Source organism: Xenopus laevis, chromosome 9_10L (assembly GCF_017654675.1).
Source record: "Xenopus laevis strain J_2021 chromosome 9_10L, Xenopus_laevis_v10.1, whole genome shotgun sequence".
Lineage (NCBI taxonomy): Eukaryota > Metazoa > Chordata > Amphibia > Anura > Pipidae > Xenopus > Xenopus laevis.
In genome coordinates this window covers 76,842,225-76,864,447 of record NC_054387.1, presented here as the reverse complement: position 1 = coordinate 76,864,447, position 22,223 = coordinate 76,842,225, and the positions used below count along the sequence as shown (strand labels likewise).

The window sequence follows — 22,223 nt, the reverse complement described above, 5'->3', positions numbered from 1 at the left end:
AGTGGCTTCTTCAAGAGGGTTTAAAGATAAGGTTGCAATACAAAACTCTCAAAGTTCATGGAGCAGCACAGTCTGCTACGACAGAGGTAAAGTGGGCACAAGATCTGATTGTAAAATTATTCTTCTCTGCCATCATTAAGCTTTGCCCTCCAAGATCGATTTTTTCTCCTTCATGGGATCTTCCATGGGTCCTTAAGGCCCTTTGTACTTTATGCCAATTTATGCCTTGAAGAGTCATTACTGTGGACGGTATCTTAGAAAATGTTGTTTCCAATAGTCATTGTAGTAGCAGCAACATTGAGCTTTCTACAAGCTTTGTTGATGAGAGAGCATAATATATCTTTTTGGTCAGATAAAATGAGTTTAAGACCTCAGGATTCTTTTCTTCCCAAGCTGGATCCTGTCAGAATGTTAAAATATCTAATATAATAGTGACACAGCCTTTAAGAAAAACTGTATCATTCCAGCTGGTTCCTGAAAAGGAAAGCCAAATTTTGCTTTCACACACTCTTTCTTGATTAAAATGTTTTCTCTCCCTAGTGCCTTAGGTGTATTCCATAGCAATACTGACATGAGGTCACCAAGAAAAGGCAAACACACCATCATATTTACCATAAATTTCATATCCTGGCCACTTTTTACATCAGCAGAACCACCCTTTTCAAGCAAAATTAGTAGACGTGGTGGGAAGAGTGCAGATTACTCTAATTAAAGTACTACCTTAATAGTAAACTATAGTAAACTATAGAATATGTTTTGTGTATGATCACGAATTATAGAATGCTTGGCTCTATGTAACTATGGAGTTTTTTTTTTTCAGGTGCAAGATGGGATGTACAAAATGGTCATATCGCAGAAGCACGGCTTAAAGCTCCCACTCCAATTATGCCTGTCATATTTGTAAGAGCTATTCCCAATGACAGACAAGAAACACGAAACATATATGAATGTCCTGTATACAAGACTAAATTAAGAGGGTCTACATATGTGTGGTCTTTTCACTTAAAGACCAAGGAGAAACCATCTAAATGGATCCTTGCAGGTGTTGCTTTGCTTTTAAGTGTGTGAAAATGATACTGCTCAAACCCCAAATTTTTGTATTGGAAATAAAAATGCATTGAATGTCTGCTGGAGCATTTGTAAGTGCCTCCATGAACTTACTCTTAAAGGGATACTGTCATGGGAAAAAACATTTTTTTCAAAATAAATCAGTTAATAGTGCTGCTCCAGCAGAATTCTGCACTGAAATCCATTTCTCAAAAGAGCAAACAAGATTTTTTTATATTCATTTTTGAAATCTGACATGGGGCTAGACATATTGTCAAATTCCCAGCTGCCCCCAGTCATGTGACTTGTGCTCTGATAAACTTCAATCACTCTTTACTGCAAGTTGGAGTGATATCACCCCCCTCCCTTCCCCCCCCAGCAGCCAAACAAAAGAACAATGGGAAGGTAACCAGATAGCAGCTCCCTAACACAAGATAACAGCTGCCTGGTAGATCTAAGAACAACACTCAATAGTAAAAACCCATGTCCCACTGAGACACATTCAGTTACATTGAGAAGGAAAAACAGCAGCCTGCCAGAAAGCATTTCTCTCCTAAAGTGCAGGCACAAGTCACATGACATGGGGCAGCTGGGAAATTGACAAAATGTCTAGCCCCATGTCAGATTTCAAAATTGAATATAAAAAAATCTGTTTGCTCTTTTCAGAAATGGATTTCAGTGCATAATTCTGCTGGAGCAGCACTATTAACTGATGTGTTTTGAAAAAAACATGTTTTCCGATGACAGTATCCCTTTAAGAGTAAACGAGTGCAGACGCACAAGACTGTTGTTTTTAACTCTGTAGTATCTTGCAGGCTCAGACTAAGACTTGGAGTGCTGCTTGTTTTAGTACTGCTGACTAGGCACCTCAACCCATCATTTGATGCAGAAGTTTAATTGAATATTCCTAATGTCAGCTGCAAACTAAATCCATTTCAGTAATAATACATAGTCTGCAGCAGGCAAATGCACCTTTACATCATAGAGTTGGTCTGTGAAGGCTTTTGTTCAGCAACTGAAGAAACCACTTGTAATAGTGTTGAAACATTAATGTCCAGTTGGTTTAGCAAGATACTGATCATTACAGAGGTAGTTTCAATGCAATATCTGGAGTTATATCTGTAAGCAGGCCTGGATTGGCAATTTGGAACCTTAAGCAAATGCCAGACTATTGTTTTACATTGGGACTTTGTGTTCTTGAAATTCCAGAGCCTTTTTTTAAATCTTAGTCTGGATGGCAGTAAGATTTTGGGGGTGATTTATCAACTGTCTAATTTGAATTTTTGCCACAATTAGATTTTTTTGCATACACAAATTCAATTCCTGTTCAAAAACTCAAATGTTTGGTATTTAGTAAGCTCAAAAACTCATGTAAAACTTCAGCATCTAAAAGTTTGAGAGTTCATGTAGAAGTTAATGCTAGACAAAAAAAGCCGATTCTCACAAATTGGAAGTAGTTCTTTTTCCTCAATTGTATTCAATCAAGTTCTCTTACTTCTAGTATTGTAATGTTGATAAATAAGAAAACATTTGAGTTTTTTTAAATTGTGCATTTATTCAAAGTAGACAAAACCTCAGATTACATTTTTTGATAAATAATCCCATTAACATATTTAGTCTCTTAAAACGACATTTAGGGGCTGATTCACTAAGCTCGAGTGAAGGATTCAAATGAAAAATACTTCGAATTTCGAAGTATTTTTTTGGTACTTCGACCATCGAATTGGTTAAATTCGTTCGAATTCGAACGAATCGAACGAAAAATCGTTCGACTATTCGATAGTCGAAGTACTTGCCCTTTAAAAAAAACTTCGACCCCCTACTTCGGCAGGTAAAACCTACCGAAGTCAATGTTAGCCTATGGGGAAGGTCCCCATAGGTTTGCTAATCTTTTTTTGATCGAAGGATTTTCCTTCGATCGTTGAATTAAAATCGTTCGATTCGAACGATTTAATCCTTCGATCGAACGAAAAATCCTTCGATCGAAGGATTAGCGCTAAATCCTTCGACTTCAATATTCGAAGTCGAAGGATTTCAATTCGAGGGTCGAATTTCGAAGTATTTTTAACTTCGAAATTCGACCCTTAGTGAATCTGCCCCTAAGTTGCATCTTTTGCTTTACCGATTTGAATCAATATATTACTTCAAAATGTAATCCTAACATTTACCTACATTTTCTCTAAATGAAGAAAACGCTTTCAGAATGAGTTGAGAAAGTATTTCCAGTATAGTATAATTTTTTTTTTTTTTAAAAGCCGCATGTTTTAGGATATGAAATATATCTGTCCTTGTTTTTACAAACTGCACCCTGCTGGAAACCCAATGACCAGTTTTAATTATTGAGTTAAATTAAAGGGAGCACAATGTATACAGAATTTTGTTTATTAGCAGACTTTAACACTATGAAATATGTTTCAAATAAAACAAACCAACCTTTTGAGAACAGTTTTATTAAAATATACTCTTTTACATTAACAGCTGTCAAAGCTGTATGCATATGACAAAAAATTAACAACTTAAAGGCCCTTTAGAACAGTTCGATTTTTACTTTCCCCTAAGTATAACCGGTACAATACACCTATTTGGGCACATACAATCAGCGTTTTAGATAGCAACTAAAACTTAAGCAACAGCATTATGTCCTGCAGTATCAAACATGCCAAGATTAAAATTTTACTAGTACAAGTCGATGTAAAATTAGAAAGTTAAAATAAAGTTGTATTAAGTGCCCAACCTGAACTCTTATTTCTGTTCGACAGTCCCGGGTGTGTATCAGGTTACATAATATGAAAACAACACTAGCAACATTTATACAGTTATAGCAGTAGGAACAAAAATGAAAAAAGGTCAGTTTTCCTCTCTGCCATTTTAGATAAGGTGCACTCTTCACTACAGCTACGGCCCATATCAAATGGAAGAAGTCATTAATTTCTAGTAATTATAATTCAGGATCAAGAGGAATGGAAATTATGGGAGGGTACACTTTACACAAGGAAATGACATTTAAAATGTTTAAAACTGCTTACATAAAGATTGGGTCAAATGTGAGGTCCACAGAAAATGTCAACTGGTGTCATACATCTTTTATAAAAATGCTGCTTCTAAATTACCTCTAGAAGTGGTAGCAAAATAGACTAAAGTAAGAGTCATCTTAACCCCCTTTTTGACCATGCATCATATGCAATTTCGTTTTGACATATCAGGCCAGTATTACTTCCATAGGATGGTCTGCACTAGCCTTAACAAAAGGTTAACAAGATTTTGCAAATTTAAAAAGCCATATTATGGCTCAAGCCTTACAGCAATGCTGTATATGGAAGATTCACTATAATATGGACAATGCTGGGTAAAAACACTACTACTAGTAGCCAAATGGCTATAAAATGTCAAAAACAAAACAAGAAATCCTACAATACGGATTTTCTGAGTCACATTTTTTGCACATTATCCACCAATGCGTTGTTCTTTAAGACGGCTTTTGTAAAGCCATGCAGAGCAGTATTCCCTTTATGAAAAAGGCATATTTGAGACTAGCCGTCTCATTACATCTATTCCCAACAAGCAAGGGTGTGTACAAGAGATTTACAGTAACAGTTGACAGACTACACAAGATCCATAATGCGATTCAAATCTTGTCGCAATTGTCAGTCCTCCATTTCCGTTTCAAGTTCCCGTTTCAAGCTATAAAAAAGCAAAGTAAAATTAATTTTTTTGCATAGAAATAATGGTAACGTAGTACAGGAAACATAAATACCTTTTGAGGTATGCATGGACATTATCATAACCGTGGTACTTTGCCAAATAAACCAGGACACCAGTGGCACATCGACCATCTCGCTGTCTGCAGAAGCTACAATTACAGATTCCTCGGCATGGAGGGCAATGCCAGTCCTAAAAATAAATATAAAATTGAAATTCCTGCTCTGGTACACAATTTTATACAATTTAATGGTGTTGTGTCTATTGTTATTGCACAAATATCCCAGATAAGATGTAGCCTACATTTGTATAAGATGTCCAAATTTGCTACAATTTGCTCTGGTTTTTGGCCAAATATTAGCCATTTTTGCTATTTAGTTTCAGACTAATGCGGGAGTAGGAATTGGCCTAGAGGTTAAGTGATCATGTTGGATCTCATGAAACCAGAGACCTTGTGGCAACTCTTTGTGACCCTGGTGAAGTTACAGCTTCCTGGTGTTCAGGTATTTCCTAACATGGATGCCTTTATTATTGTACTGGTTTGAGTGCCACAGGACAAGAGTACATAAAACCACCTTCCTATTCAACTGAACAGAGCCTGAACCCTTATCTGGATAACTGATGGAGACTTTCAAAAGGTTTATTTTCACATTCGAATGAGAATTCGAGAGTGAAAGTATTTACCCTTTCAACCACAAATATTACACATGGACATACCGGATCTAGTAGTGCAGCTTTCACTTCCTCCCCATAACGGTTCCTTAAGCATGGACCACAGAACTGGCCTCTTACACCCATACACTCAGGATTGCGGCAGTTTGTTTTTGTGTCTGTTGTCTTTTGACGGCATTGATGGCATGTTGATCCCTGAGAAAATGAACACAATTCATTCAGTCAAGATAAATTACTGCTGACTCACTTTTTTTCCCTGACAAGTTTTTCAAAGAGAAAAAAAATCCAACATCTGAAATTGTATAACTATCGAATTATAGGTAACTTCTATACAAGAATACATGAAACAAGATAGATATGGGCAGCGGGCTATTGCTTTTGTCTGAGAAAGATTTAAAGTGGAAAAACGTTTGAATTCAGTGTATGAATCAGTGGGAACCTAAAGAAGTAATTAGGGATGCACCAAATCCAGGCTTCGGTTCAGGATTGTCCTTTTCAGCAGGATTCGGCCGAATCCTTCTGCCAGATCGAACCAAATCCTAATTTGTATATGCAAATTAGGATTCGATTCAATATTCGGCCGCATTTTCGTAAAGGATTCGGCCAAATCCAAAATAGTGTATTCTGTGCATCCCTAGAAGTAATCTCTCAAATGTCTAGAAAACATATTTGCTGATTCTCAACATCTGCTAGCTATTTAAGCCAGTCCAATAAAAAAAAAAAAATAAAAAAAAAAGATTTGCAACATACTGAAACTATGCACTTACAGTTGCCCTGTTGTACACTTTATCTCTTGCATTGACAGATATGGCATTCAACTCGGCCTGTGTGATCTCTTCAACTGGTCGTATGATATGGGGCAGTGTATGCACACTTGAGAACCTTTTCCTAGGCTTATAGTCTTCATCCTGCATTGCATGGGACCAATATTTACCATCAACACAAAGGTTCCAGCATCCACCAACACTTTAAAAATGTAATTTAGCAAGTGTTAATCTAAGTACAGGTATAGAAAGAACTGTACCTCAAGGTCTGTGTTGTCCATCTTTCGTTTCCGTACTAAATAATAGGCATCTTCCTCCTCTTCATCATTCAGAGACTGGATGGGAGCGCCATCGATTAGCGATCTAGACCTGGTATGAGGCCGGGTGCTTCTTTCTGGATTCCTTCTAGGGCAGGTTGCAGCCTTTGGACTCCTGGGAGCACGCTTCATTTTCTGGAGAAAAAAAAGTTTAATCATTTGTGGAAGCCAGTATTGTGTTTACTGGAATTTGGTTTCATGTAAGTAATCTGAAACCAGAAATTCGATTCCAGATTTGTAATGAGATCTAAACAGTCTTCCAGTAATAGTAATATATGGTTTTAATGCATATGCACATATTTGAAAATAGATGTTCATATCTTGAGATTATTCAGAGCAAAAAGTAGTTTATGTAGCACCGACATGTTCACCAGATTCATGAATGCATGCAAATCTTATGGGAATACACAGCCAATTCCCTGGCCAAGCTGATCTAAATTGCACAAAACAGTGGATAAACACATTTGATAGCAATTGTCACCAATATTTAAAAACACAAGCTTTTTAGTTTATACAGACAAAAGAAAAGAGGAACAGAAAGTAGCAATATGTATTACTAATAGAAAATTACTTACTGGTGTAGAAGGAAGAAATTGATTTTTGCTTGGGAAAAGTCCAGGTATGTTGTTTAGTTCAGCCATTAGCTTTGCAAGCTAAAATTACAAAGTTCAATAATAAGAATATATTTCTAATACATTAGAAAATATGAGCTGTACTCTTTCAAGTAGGAACCCTCTTTTCACTACCACTCAGTAGTAAGGCACTAAATACATTTTCCATACGCCAGAACACCTTTATCATGAAATATACAGAGACCTTAATACCACATGCCTTCTTCTAAAAGCTGAGCTCCCTAAAAGTTTTAAACTTATTTAAAGGGGTGGTAAACTTTTTATGTTAACTTTAAGTATGCTATAAAATGTGCAATTCTAAAATCGCTTTTCAATTGGCATTTATGGTGTATAGGTTTTTAGATATTTGCCTACTTCCAACTCTTTCCTGCTTTCAAATGCACTTTAAGGCTACAAATTACTTTTTATTACACCTTTCTATTCAGTCCCTCTCCTATTCATATCAGTCTTAATAAAATCAATGAATTGTTGCTAGTACAGTTTGTACCCTAGCAATCAGATTGCTGAAATTGCAAAACGGAGAGCTGCTGAATAAAAAGCTAAACAAAAAAAAAAAAAACACAAAAATGAAAACCAAATGCAAATTGCCTCACAATATCACTTTCTCTATCAAACTAAAGGCTAACTCAAAGGTGAACAACCCCTTTAAGGCCAGCTAAACCTCAGGAATCAAGTGTACCCTGTTTCACTGCTTAAATAACACAAGTTTACACTTTAGACTTTCAACAAAGTGGACTTCAGACTGAGCCCACCTGTTAACTGTGGCAAATGTTGCAGAAGTTGTACTTTATAACTAAAAATCTTTAGAATATTTCACATAAGATCAACCTTTAATAGTGCAGGCAACATTCATACACCAGAGCATTCTTCGATTCAAAATAAAATTTCTTGTCTGCAGTAGCACAAGCAAATTAACATACCATTTCTTTGTTCTCTTTAATGTTTAAGGCTCGTTTCTCCAGGAAATTAGGGCCGCTCTCATCATCAGAGTCATTTGAATGGACAGTTTTTTTCTCCTTTACTTGTTTTTTAAGCAGATTTGCCTTGAAACTTGGTTTTGGGGGAAACTTCAGAGAAACACGCAGTGGCAAGTTCTTTTTGGGACGACCACGCTTTTTGCCTTTTCCTGCTCCACTTTCTTCAGAGTCTGATTCAATTTTCTACAAAAATTTATATTAAACAATTTTAAGTGAATATTTAGAAGATCACCATTATTTGTCAGGAAGCATTTGGCATTCAATTTCATTCAAGATCCTAACTGAACCATTGCATATATTGATCCAACCTTTTTGGTTGTATTTTCTCTCTGTTGGCCATTGCTTACCATAACAGTTCAGCAAAAGCCTAAGTTCAGAAACATTCTACTTACCATGCCTTCCTCAATGCCACTCTCCGGAAACCCACAGAATGATTCAGTATCCGAATTCTCAGAAAATATTTTAGCCAGTTCCACACTCACTCCTTTTTTGAACCTCTTTGTCTAAAAAAACACAACAAAACCCACAATTAAAAAGAAAATTTACAACAAAGTACGCAGAATAAAAAACACGCATAAGAACACTACAAAGCGCTTTTTTTTTTTACCATAAAATGGCTGATATTTACAAGTCATTTTCGAGCGGCTGTAGCAATCAAGCATCTCATTTTAGGTGACATTTTAAATGATAGAATAAGTAAATTGACTTTCAACAGTTGCTACTGAGAAACTTAAGTGTACAGGAAAATGGAATGATAAAAAGCACACCTACATTCAAAGTTGTGGGGAATTTGATATACCAAATTACATGCACTTCTAACAGCCGCTAAGAATCTCTTGCACTTACTGTGTTGGCAAAATTGTCAGAGCCAAAACTGTCACAACTGTCATCGGAGGATGAGGTGGTCTCCATAGGAATTACTTTAATATTCCTCAAGTTTTGGAAACCCTTCTTGCCATCCTCTTTCTGAAATAATAAAGAATTTTAGTCAGGGCAGAAAGGAAGGATATGGGGAAGGGGAATTAGCGGCTACAGTTTGAACATGATCAAAATCAACACTTCAGTTGTTAAAGGAGAAGGAAAGGCTTGCAGCACTTGGGGGTGCCAAATGTTAGACACTCCAAGTAATTGTGTGGACTTGCCTGAAACCCCAGGCGAGTGCTCCTATCAGCAGAGAACTGCACTGGTTATACCAGTGAGCACCATGGATCGATCTTCCGTTTTCCTCCTTCTTTGCGTGGCTGGGCATGCGCAGTAGACCGAAAAGCCAAACAACTAAAAAGTCGGTTATTTTGTTCAACTGAGTATGCGTTTGGCCCGAGAAATTTGAAGAAAGAGGAAACCGGAAGAGGATCAGCCCGTGGTGCTCATTGGTATAACCCTGGGCTGGTGCAATTTTCTGCTGATAGGAGCACCGGCCCAGGGTTTCAGGTAAGTCAATACAATCACTTGGGGGTGCCTAAAATTTGGCACCCCCAAGTGCTGCAAGCCTTTCCTTCTCTTTTAAAAACCTGGTTAGTTTTACATCTGTTTTTTTTAAACTGTAAGTCCAGTCTATTTTCAGTAAAGGAGAATAAGTAAATTCAGGTATTGTTAGGTTCATATTTAATTTAAGCAAGACAAAAACAACTTCCTCCTGCTCAAAGGTGCCCTCTTGTGTGGTGGTTTAGACTGGATGCTTATGAAGATCAAGCCCCCATATCAAAAACTTGGAGCAATGCTTGGCCAAAAGAGTTTTTCCATTAAACCCAATGCATATGTAAGCAAAACCCACAAGATCCTGATTGGGGAGTGCATTTAGGGCTGAACTTTTCCAGCTCAATCAAGGGTAAGCAGGTAGACAGATACAGGACCTGTTATCCAGAATGCTCCAGACCTGGGCTTTTCCGGATAAGGGATCTTTCTGTATTTTGGATCTTCATAGCTTAAAGTAATACGGACACTAAAAAAAACTACTTTTTAAAATATGAATGTACATTAAAAGTTACCTATAGGCCATGTTGATTTTTTTGCTGAGGTTTGTTTTTGCAAGTAATTAGTTCCTAAAACCTGACTGTCCCATCTCAGCCTGTCAGTTTTAGTTTCTAATGCTAACGGACTCCTGCTGCACAAATATGGCAGCCCCCTCATAGGCGATCACAGGGTGTCAGATAGGAAATGTAAAAGCATTGGCCAAATTCTTTATGGCAAAATTATAAGAAGCATGCAAAGTCAATTTTATGGTAGATGTAAAAAAAAGGTTCAATTTCTGGTGTCAGTATCTCCAAGTCTACTAGAAAATCATTTAACCCAATAGGCTGATTTTGCTTCCAGTAAGGATTAATTATATCTAAGTTGGGATCATTACAGAGAAAAAGGAAATCATTTTGAAAATTTTGGATTATTGTATTATAATGGAGTTTATGGGAGACTTTCTGTAATTCGGAGCTTTGTGGATAACAGGTATCCGGATAATGGATCCCATTCCTGTACTTTAAACATAAATCACACGTGTCAATTCAGGAGCCCATACTAAATCTGAATTACTGCTTGTTGGCAGCACTACCACACATATGCAGTCGAATAGTTGCACTTTTACTTACCTGCAACACTATTGTTCCTTTAGAAGCATACAGATCATTGACAGAACTGTCCATCCGAACACAACGGACAGAAACACGTCTAGTTGCCATCCGGGTCTAAAAATATATATATATTATATGTTTAAATAAAAGAAAAAAGTAGTGTGCTTAAAGAAGACATGTAGCATAGCTAAAAACCCATCCTAATAGTGTAGGCAATATTAAATATATGGTGCAGGTTTAACTTTGGGCTAAAAATCTTTGAAAATGTTCCCTATGTTGGAGCTCCCAATTAATCTGCTAAAGTCAATGAGCGGTAGGTGTATCGTAAAGGTCCCTGCCAGAAACACAGTAGGAGGGGGATAGCCAATCACAGCCCTGCAGTCACACAAGCAAAGACAGGCTTCAGCCTAGCTACTGACTGATTCCTATCCTACAGGAAGTAGAACAGAGGGGTGGGACTAGCATTGTTTTTGGGGAATTTTTAAATTAATTAGTTGAATCAAATTTTTCTCAGCACATGCCTTCTATACTTAAGAGTATAATGCTCTGATATATTCTTGTTTCTTACATGTCTCCTATATATATATATATATATATATATATATATATATATATATATATATATATATATATATATATATATATATCTCCAAGAGCAACAATATATTTAACCAGCCTCTGCAAACATTTTGTAAACCAATATCAGGGGGTTAAAGTGAAGGAACTCCGCTTTGTGAGGCAGTTTAGTTGTTCTGCCCATCACTGTAACAATAAACTGCCAGTACTTGCTTCTCTGTTACTCGTGTCTATTGCAAACCATAAACACCCTGTGGGGGAGCGGGACTAATTACTGGTAACAGCCCTGCCAATAATGTAAAAGGTTTGAAACACTAAAGGGACAGTAGCCACTAATTAGTGAAGTCCTGTGCACAGGAATTTCGCGGGCTTTGCGCATCACGTGACCTGCCATTTAAAGGGCTTTCCATGTGGCCACAACCAATATCTGGCGTCCTTCTCCCTCAGACTCATCAGGAAACAAACTCGCCGATTGCCTAATTGTTTAGTCTTACATACACGTTACTAGAAGTCTTTCTAGTCGGGGGCACATCCCGGCTAACGTGGGTTATATAGAAGCGCAATCAGCAACTTCTCACGTTGTTAACGCTGCAGCGGGATCCTCGTGATGTCCAACTACAACTCTAGTAACCCGGGAAAACTTTGGCCGCCCAAAGATTGTTTGTAAGGATCGTGCTTGGACAATAACTAGGAGACCTACTGATCAATGTCATTAGACCTAATAACTGGCATTGTGCTTTGTAATACTCATTAACGCTAAATATATTCCCCACTGCCGTTCTAGCATCTACAGTACCTTTACCTGCAGTTTGAAAGGGTCCATGACTAGTCCGCGTCCCAAGCTCAATGTGATGCGTCTGAACTCACTGCGAGTCTGATTTCCCGCGAAACTAACTCGCGCCACAACTCAGAATTCTGAGGGGCGTAGTTAGAGAGCCACTGACACGCCCATTTCCTCCCAGGTCCTGAAAGGTTGATACAGCAGCGCCGCCGCCGCCTTGATGCTATGAGGTCTGTTAGGTTCGCTGCTCTGCCGGCTGCTGTACTAATTGTTTGTTAGGGCCTAAGGGAGCCAAATACATCAGAAAGTGGCGCCATCAAGATAAGGCAAGAACTTTGTTCTTGAATAAGATTGGAATGTGCACTCAACTCCGGGGTCACTGCTCTCTGTCTGTCTCTGCCTTTGTTTTTTTGTACGAGGGGGACGGGGAGAGGTCAATACAAGTTTTCAACTGAGTGGGACGCATGATTTTGCTGAAGGAATGTAGAATTCTTTTAGAAATTTTCCATGGTTGTCTGAGGAGGGGTGAGACAGAGAGAGGCTGTTTAATTGATATGGGCAGAAATGAAACTCGCCTTGGGACCCCTCCTTTGTGTATGAATACCCAGAAAACACACAGGACATTAAACGTTCCTCCCAGTATTTGAAAACTAGAAAGGGGAACAAAAAAGATCCATGACAATTTTATGGCCACACCCCCTAAATGAAAGTCATGGTTTCCCCCAATAGACCTGCTTATCTTAAATAGTTACGATTGTTTCTTTGTTTATCTTAAATCATTACAAATGTATCTAAATACAGACACTAAGGGGCAGATTTATCAAAGGTTGAGGTGAAGTTTCGAATTGAGCTATTTTTTGTGTACTTCGCTTCGAATTTAAAAAAACCTCGAAATTTGAAAGGCCAAATTTTTTTGAAGTACTGTCTTTTTAAAACTTCAACCATTTGCCACCTAAAAGCTGCCAAAGTGCTGTTTTAGCCTATGGGGGACCTCCTAGAACCTGCATGGAGGCAATTGGGGGAGTAGCGCTACTTTGACCCCATAAAACTTTGACCACCATTCGGTTGGTCTTTTTAAATTCGAAGTCTTTTTAACTGCGACCTTTGATAAATATACCCCTAAGTGTTCTGGGCTAGCTGCAAAAAGCCTCTTATTTAATTACATTTCAGAAACATTGTATCTTTTTCTAGCTGTTCAGTGCAGGCAGATCAAAAAGAAATTCAGGACATTTCAGTAACAATATGGGACTGAGAGTTGAACTGTCAAAATTGGGATTATCCCTAGAAAAACGGTTAGGAGGTATGCATTAAATACTGTACAGCATTTTACTATATGTAAGGTGTGTTTGACTCAAATGGTAATAGTGATGCCCTTCTTTCAAAGAAAATTCAAAGATACATCTGAAGATAAACGTTCATGCAGGGAAAAAACTATAGTTTAGTATATTGAATTGTATTAAATTGCTTACACCAGAAAACAAATCCCATACTTATATACTGTATAGTATTGTGAAACGGGAATTTCAATATACTGTAACAAGCCTATTGACAATAAAGATTTTTGATTGATTGTATTGTACTGAGCAAAAATATGCTCCAGATTCCAAAACCGCTCCAAGAAGTTTAGAAATTGCAAAATTCACAGACAGTGTTTTAGTTCAATAAATTAAGTTCTGGGGGGGGGGGGCAATTCTTTTCATTTTGTCATGCGCCAAGTTGGGAAAAACAGAAAACGTTATTTATAAATATTGCCTCAAGTGTATTCAGATACAGATGTAACATAGATCCAGTGTCAAGCCTCTTGTTATAGAATATTTTATGTGGTATATCCATATTTTTCCAGGTTGTCTCTTTAAACATTATACATAAAATTGCATGAAATGAGCCCAGCAACAGGAATATTTTTACACTCATCAACCCAACACACTTATAAAAAGAAATATGTAATTGCAGAGAGAGCACTATTTTATCATTTAGTGGTTACTGTCAAACAATTGAAAAACATTTAATTTCAGATGCCTGTATCCCTTTATCCAGAAGAACCTTCCTTAGATTTATATTTAGAGACAATAAAAATGTGATCAAATTGTATTCTGTTTAATGAAGAAATAGCTATGCTCTCCTTATTAGACAACCTCATGCAGCACGGATAATGCGCAAGATGTTTCTGCTAAATACAAACCAACAGCTGTTTATTTGTACAGAATTTGATGTAATTGTGGTTCTATACAACAGCACACAAGAAAGTGTTATTAAGTTGCACACACTGGCACTAAATTTGTATTTCATTATCCTCTTTAGAAAGCTCAGCGACAGAAAAGTTTATGAAAAACACAAGGCATTCATGAGAGCTTCAGCATTTGGTAAGATATTTTTTTTTTCAAGGGAGATATTAAATAGAAACCTCTTTGTGATAGAGCAGATGCTTTTACTGCTGACGGTCTGCCAAACTGATATAGAGATAACTAAATAGAATCTTCTGGCCCTAAACACTCTGGCTGGATTTCTCTTTCCAGAGCCCCTAGGCCGGGCTGCTCACTTTTATTCCACTCCATCACTAAGGTGATCATGGCTCTTTTGCGTGTATTGCAAACATGGGAGCCACACTGGGGACTTCTAGTGTAACTCCCTTTATTCCAGTGCTAGCCATATGTGTATTTCAACAAGGGATCACCCAGAGGTCAACAGAGTATATGGGCAGCCTGCTACTCCTAACATTGTGCCAACCTAGATCCATTCGATTGTAAGCATACTGCTGGGCCTGGAAGACACTAAACATTGGGTTATCACAAAAATGTCATATTATTTCAGCAAACATAGGTATGGATGGAGCACATAACTCGCAGACTGCCGCAAATAAATATTTATTGAATCACAGATCACAAAAATGTCATATTATGGCGTAATACATTGATTGCTGTGTTGAGTTATTTCAATGTATACAACAGCTATAGGTGGCCATACATAGGCAGATTTAAACTGCTGATTCAGACAGATTTGGCTTATATGCCTGTGTATGGGGCTCCCTGACAGGCCCAATGACTAACATCGAATCAAGGGCTGCATCGGCTCATTGATGACGGCTTTTATTACTGTCATTAGCGATTTCCATTAGCCCGATATCACTCAGGTTAGATGGGAAAATCAGTGAAAAGATCCACTCATTTTGCAAGATCTTATAGTGTATGGCCAGCTAATGTCATCACAGTGGTGATATTTTAGATACTGAACTCATCAGTCTTAAATTCCACCATCCCTTCAAGATTTTACAGGTAATTTTGGACAAATATTTTTGAAGGTCAGGTGAGGTAAGGGCAGGGATAGTTAGTCAAAGGGCATGATATGTTTTTTGCATAATTAAATTTTTATTCTAGAGTCACGGCTGGAGGAGAACCGGTGTTTCAACCTACAAGTGCAGAAAGGGACAAATAAATACTGCTTTCAGTTGCAATTACATTTAGGGGCCTGTTTATTAAACCTCATTTTTTAAAGGGGAAAAATCAGGTTTTTAGCGGAAAAAGAAAAACTCTAATTTTTAGAGATTTATTATACCCCAAAGCTCTCAAAAATCCAAATCTGAAAATACTCCTGTCGAGGTCATGTAGAAATCAATGACAGATGGCCCTGAAGATGTTTCTTGACATTGGGATCTGCGCTGGTTTTTGTACAATAACCTAAACAAGTCAGGGTTTTTGGATGGCAACTCAATAAAATCGAGTGATTTGAGTGTCAAACTTGATAAATTTGTACGGTTCAAGTTGTTGCACGATTTTGTCGAGACGTTTGCTGCACCAACTTTTTCTAGTTGATTTCTTGATAAATGAGTTAACTTTATTCTGGGAGCTATTCAATAGAATTGAAGTGCAGACTGTTAAGTAGTTCTACTTTTATTTTAGTAAGGCCCTGCCAACAAAAAGCAGAGCACTGTATCCAGAATATTCTAAATACACCCAATTACACAGGTTCTTGACTTGAAACTGTGACCAGTTTTCAATTAATGTTTTAACATGACATTATTTTACCCAGAAAGGAAAACCTTAAGGGCAGTGATCCCCAACCAGTAGCTCGTGAGCAACATGTTGCTCTCCAACCCCTTGGATGTTGCTACCAGTAGCTCGTGAGCAACATGTTGCTCTCCAACCCCTTGGATGTTGCTCCCAGTAGCCTTAAAGCAGCTGCTTATTTTTGAATTCCAGGCTTGGAGGCAAGTTTTGGTTGTATAAAACCAGGTGCACTGCCAAACAGAGCCTCAATGTAGGTTGACAATCCACATAGGGGCTACAAAATGGCCAATCACAGCCCTTATTTGGCACCCCAAGAACATTTTTCATGCTAGTATTGCTCCCCAACCCCTTTAACTTCTCGTTGTTGCTCATGGGTTCAAAAGGTTGGGGATCTCTGCCTTAAGGGTAATAAAACATGCTTTTGTGTATGATGTTACTTAGGTAACAAATACAAATAAACAATTGCGAATTCATGAGATTGAATACTGGGTGACTCCCAGATTCACTCAATAGTTCACCAGGTAACTAGTTCAGGTGCTGAAATAAATTTAGTCCTTAAAACTTAACATTTAATTGTTATCATTAAAAACCGCACTCGCCGAATACGAACAAACATACACATAAATGAATCTCTGAGGCCGAAGTCTGAATGCCGCAGAGATACAGGGCTGTGCCCTTAAAAAACATGTAAACTCATTAAAACCACATAGGTGGATTGGTGATAAGTAAGGGTAGGCACTTTCGTTTAACTTCGCTCCCACTGGAGCGTGCATACAAAGTGAAAAAGTATCCAAAAAACCGCTCATTAGTAGTGCTCAAGTCAACTGTAAACTTTTCACAGTTGCTCCCTTAATGACAAATTTGGTTGAAAGTGCAACCACAAATAGTGCCCACTCCAGACCGCTGCCTCCCGCACCTCCCTTCCGTTTTGTTTAGGTGATCCCCAGAATTTCTACCTGGCTACGTAGGGAGCGGAAGGGAGCTGGTCTCCCACCGTCCACCTATGCACACCCGACGCGTTTCACCGGTAACGCCGGCTTCTTCAGGGGCATCTATGACGAAACGGAAGGGAGGTGCGGGAGGCAGCGGTCTGGAGTGGGCACTATTTGTGGTTGCACTTTCAACCAAATTTGTCATTAAGGGAGCAACTGTGAAAAGTTTACAGTTGACTTGAGCACTACTAATGAGCGGTTTTTTGGATACTTTTTCACTTTGTATGCACGCTCCAGTGGGAGCGAAGTTAAACGAAAGTGCCTACCCTTACTTATCACCAATCCACCTATGTGGTTTTAATGAGTTTACATGTTTTTTAAGGGCACAGCCCTGTATCTCTGCGGCATTCAGACTTCGGCCTCAGAGATTCATTTATGTGTATGTTTGTTCGTATTCGGCGAGTGCGGTTTTTAATGATAACAATTAAATGTTAAGTTTTAAGGACTAAATTTATTTCAGCACCTGAACTAGTTACCTGGTGAACTATTGAGTGAATCTGGGAGTCACCCAGTATTCAATCTCATGAATTCGCAATTGTTTATTTGTATTTGATACAAGGTTTTGTAACTTGCGGGTGCACTAACAAACTTTTTCTTCTTTTCACTACTACCCTATATATTAGCTACTTAGGTAACAAATATTATTTACACCCAAGCAACAAACCTTTATAATTCAGCCTATGGAGTTGTACCATTAAAGGGGAAGTAAAGTCTAAACTAGAATAAGGCTAGAAATGCTGTAGTTTGTATACTAAACATAAACATGAACTTACTGCACCACAAGCCTAATCAAACAAATGATTTATGCTTTCAAAGTTGGCCACAGGGGGTCACCATATTGTAACTTTATTAAACATCTTTGCAAGACCAAAACTGTGCACATGCTCAGTGTGGTCTGGGCTGCTTAGGTATCGTCATAAATTATCAAAACAGCACAAGTCCTCCAAATAGAATCCCACTTTATCTCTTAAAATCTGGCTTCATGATCTTTGTCCCTGCAGTTGGAGTTGGAAACAGTAAAGGGGATGTAAAGGCAAAAATAAAATCCAATACAAATCTCTACAGCCGGCGACTGTGTAGAGTCTACAGAGTAAGAGTAAGGCGGGGCTCCCCCTGCTGTTCATAAGTATGATTGTTTTCCTGCAGAGAAGTTAGGGATCATCTGACAATTCTTATCTATAGCAGTAAATAAAGGGAGACTTTCACTGCATACAGTCAGGTTTCTTATAAAAACTGGACACATTTTTTAATTAAAGTATATTGGAGATAGGTTTCTTTTTTATTAAAGAAAGTAAAAATGGGATTTAATTTGTTTGCCTTTACGTGCCCTTTAAATGGTCACAGAAGTCACTGGTGGCTTAATTGTGCTATTTATAATGTTTTCTAGCTTTAAGCATTTATCATACATTTATCGACCTAAGCTGCGGTCTGCATTAGTGTTTTTGGAAATAATTGTCAAAACACCGATGTGTATGTTGCACCTCTCAGTTTATAATAAAATGTTATTTATTGTGAGCAAAAGTTTGGCAAGGGAATTTTCATTTGAAATATTTTAATGATGGAGCTTGTTATATCTAATGTGTCTCATATTGTGCGATATGGGTATTCATGCCCTTATTTAGATTTTTAACTACCAAAAAGTTTTATGTTCTTCCTAAGACCTTTTTCAAAGATTAAAAATGTTTTTTCTGTTTCGCTAGAATAAATAATGAAAGTAATTACTGAATGTGTTTGCATTTTGTGTTTTGGAATATAAAATAGAGACATTTCTCTTCTAAAAAAGCAAACTAAACAAAATCAGTCTTAGGCCACAAGTTAATTGGCCAACAAGACAATATTAACAGGGTCGCAGAAAACATTCTTTAAATGGTGTCTACAGAAGAAGTCCCAAAACAGATATCACTTTCTAGGGGAGTAACCCATAGGAACTAATCATGTTACTGCATTTGACTTGATACTCATATGACTGGTTTACTAATAGTAACCTTTAACAATTATGTAAACTCTTTTTCTGTAATTAAAGGGGACCTGTCACCCAGACATAAAAATCTGTATAATTAAGGTCCTTTTTAAATTAAAACATCCATACCCATTATAAAGGGATTTAAATATGTCAGCTGTCAATCATATATTGTCTTCCCTGTCTCTATGCCTCAGACATAGAGGCGGAGCAGGAAGTTACTTCCACTTTCCATTCTGCACTTTCTAGATATCATTGTACTCCTCATATTTTCCTTTTCTCCTCTCATCTAATTGTGTAGGCAGTGCATGGGCATGTGCAGCAGGACCCCTGTTCTCATGCTTAAAGGGATACTGTCATGGGAAAACATGTCTTTTTAAAAACACATCAGTTAATAGTGCTGTTCATCAGAGCACAAGTCACATGATTGGGGCAGCTGGGAAACTGACAATATGTCTAGCCCCATTTCAGATTTCAAAATTGAATTAAAAAAATCTGTTTGCTCTTTTGAGAAATGGATTTCAGTGCAGAATTCTGCTGGAGCAGAACTATTAACTGGTGCATTTTGGAAAAAAACATGTTTTGCAGAGTGATTTGTCTAAATTGGAAAACTGGGCAGCAAACTGGAAAATGTGGTTCAATGTTGATAAATGCAAGGTTATGCACTTTGGCAAAAATAATATAAATGCAAGTTATACACTAAATGGCAGTGTGTTGGGAGTTTCCTTAAATGAGAAGGATCTAGGGGTCTTTGTAGATAACAAGTTGTCTAATTCTGGGCAGTGTCATTCTGTGGCTACTAAAGCAAATAAAGTTCTTTCTTGCATAAAAAAGGGCATTAACTCAAGGGATGAAAACATAATTATGCCTCTTTATAGGTCCCTGGTAAGGCCTCATCTGGAGTATGCAGTGCAGTTTTGGACTCCAGTCCTTAAGAGGGATATAAATGAGCTGGAGAGAGTGCAGAGACGTGTAACTAAATTGGTTAGAGGGACGGAAGACTTAAATTATGAGGGTAGACTATCAAGGTTGGGGTTGTTTTCTCTGGAAAAAAGGCGCTTGCGAGGAGACATGATTACACTTTACAAGTACATTAGAGGACATTATAGACAAAAAGCAGGGGACCTTTTTACCCATAAAGTGGATCACCGTACCAGAGGCCACCCCTTTAGACTAGAAGAAAAGAACTTTCATTTGAAGCAACGTAGGTGGTTCTTCACAGTCAGGACAGTGAGGTTGTGGAATGCACTGCCGGGTGATGTTGTGATGGCTGATTCCGTTAATGCCTTTGAGTGGCTTGGATGATTTATTGGACAGACATAATATCAAAAGCTATTGTGATACTAAGCTCTATAGTTAGTATAGGTATGGGTATATAGAATTTAATTAAAAGTAGAGAGGGGTGTGTGTATGGATGCTGGGTTTTCATTTGGAGGGGTTGAACTTGATGGACTTTGTCTTTTTTCAACCCAATTTAACTATGTAACTATGTTTTCCCATGGCAGTATCCATTTAAACAATATTTTGGCATGATGTAAAGCTTGTTTTAATAAGTGTCCACAAAATGGCTCATGCCTGCTTGATGGGATTGTGAGTTTCAATACTAAAGCTGGACGCAAAGATCTCATCGTACGAATTGAGGATTCATATGATTTTCGGAATGTGCGTGGAGAGTCCCGACATTTTTCGTCCGACAGTGATCGGTTGTTTGGTCAATTGCACAGGTTATAAGATTTCTGTCGGCTGCCGATAATATCTCTGCGTTTATTGCTGATCGTACGATTTTCAGTTGGAGACTGTCACTAGCTTTGCTATCGTAGGATTGCTGTCAGGGGCAGAACATCGGCCGATCTGTTCTTTAACTACTTTATTTGGTCGGAATGGTTAGTGGCAGGTCGGGAGATGGGGAAGTCCAATCGTACATTGATTCGTATGATCGGATCTTTGCGTCTGTGGCCAGCTTAAAAGAAACAAGATTGAAATCATGTATATTGTGTTTGTGAAGTTTATTTTGCTTGACTTACTAATCATTAAATAGGATTTGGAATTATTTGTTAGGGTGGCAGGTCCCCTTTAACTCTGCAGAAACCCCTTAAGCTCCTGGGTACCCTCTGGTACCCATATAAAAAAAATAACAAGAAAATAATTGTATAATAAACCAGCATATTAAATACATAACAGACTCATACCCCGAGTGATCTAAACCAGCAATTTTCAAAATGTGAGTATTGTAAGTTTGGTAAAGGGCCAAGTGGGTCCTTTGCTCCCTAAATGTCAGTACCTGCTGCTACCTCTATATATAAAGTACAAATGATGTTCTGTTACATTTCTAAAATACTGCATTCCAGTTCTTCTGTTATATAACAATGATGCTTGCAGACACTCGTTATTATGATTGTAATTTCAGCAGTGGTTCAGTCTGGGTGAAAGAACGTTGCAGAACTCATTTTATTTGTGACATCTGTTCTGTGCACTTGCTATGCTTTTCTTCTAAATGCCTGGAAAGGGTGAGAAGTTTGGGAAGTGTTTATCCTTAGAACTAGTCTTGTTTATTCTGACATGCCTTTATTCAAGTATATGTCCAAATGCATTCCAACCATGGCAGTGTAGAATACAACAAAAGTCATTAAAAAGGGTTAAAAGAACAAAAGTTGCAGATGTAAGCACTTTCTTAAGAGGTGCCTTAACACAAACAGAAAAATACATTTGGATGCTTTCTGCAATCTGTGTAAGTGAAATGATGGTTTTATAACATGGGGAACAAAGGACTCGGTGTCTCTGAGTTTCATCAGCAACGTTATCTCTTTGGCTAAAATGATGTGACTGCTTGTGATGTTCTGCAAATGTACAGAAGAGCCGTAACCATTTCTAAGAAAGCATTTGCTAAGGCTGCAACATTGGTTCGTCTTTGCAGTCCTTTTAGCTGTAATGGTTTCAGTTAATCTGTCTGAAAACTGTCTCTGGGCTTAGAAGAAACAATATCTTGCTGTAAACTGTTAAGTCTATTGGGGTCAAGAACAGACTGACTCTGTCAAAACACAGGACAATTTACCTGCATTTCTCTTTGCATTTATTTTTAGGTTGATATTAGATGTGCAAGTTTTACGTGCTTGACAGTTTTTAATTAATATTCACTTTAATATTTGACCTAGGCATATTAATGACAAACAAGGCAGCTATCAGCTGTAACGATTGTACAGTTGTGCATTAACTCCTAGGCTCTACTCTGCTTTATCCT

At 37.8% G+C, this 22,223-nt stretch overlaps 2 protein-coding genes across 3 annotated transcripts in view; one reads left to right on the top strand and one right to left on the bottom strand.

The window, feature by feature from the left end:
* Positions 1-1,165, top strand: part of LOC108701849 (dynein heavy chain 11, axonemal-like) — a 154,559-nt gene extending 153,394 nt beyond the window's left edge. Inside the window, exon 66 of the mRNA XM_018236864.2 lies at positions 821-1,165. Coding sequence (XP_018092353.2) covers positions 821-1,068 — 248 coding nt within the window. The 3' untranslated portion in view covers positions 1,069-1,165. The remainder of the gene's footprint in view (positions 1-820) is intronic.
* Positions 1,166-3,481: 2,316 nt separating this feature from the next.
* On the bottom strand, positions 3,482-12,161 carry cdca7.L (cell division cycle associated 7 L homeolog). Of its 2 annotated transcripts, none has more exons than XM_018233883.2 (11): positions 12,045-12,161; positions 10,691-10,786; positions 8,955-9,074; positions 8,501-8,611; positions 8,052-8,291; positions 7,075-7,152; positions 6,443-6,634; positions 6,186-6,326; positions 5,464-5,613; positions 4,802-4,938; positions 3,482-4,728 (listed from the first exon to the last, which is right to left on the bottom strand). In XM_018233883.2, exons 1-11 carry the CDS (start codon positions 12,069-12,071, stop codon positions 4,692-4,694), a joined length of 1,329 nt encoding a protein of 442 aa, XP_018089372.1. In that variant the 5' UTR covers positions 12,072-12,161; the 3' UTR covers positions 3,482-4,691.
* Positions 12,162-22,223: the final 10,062 nt, after the last annotated feature.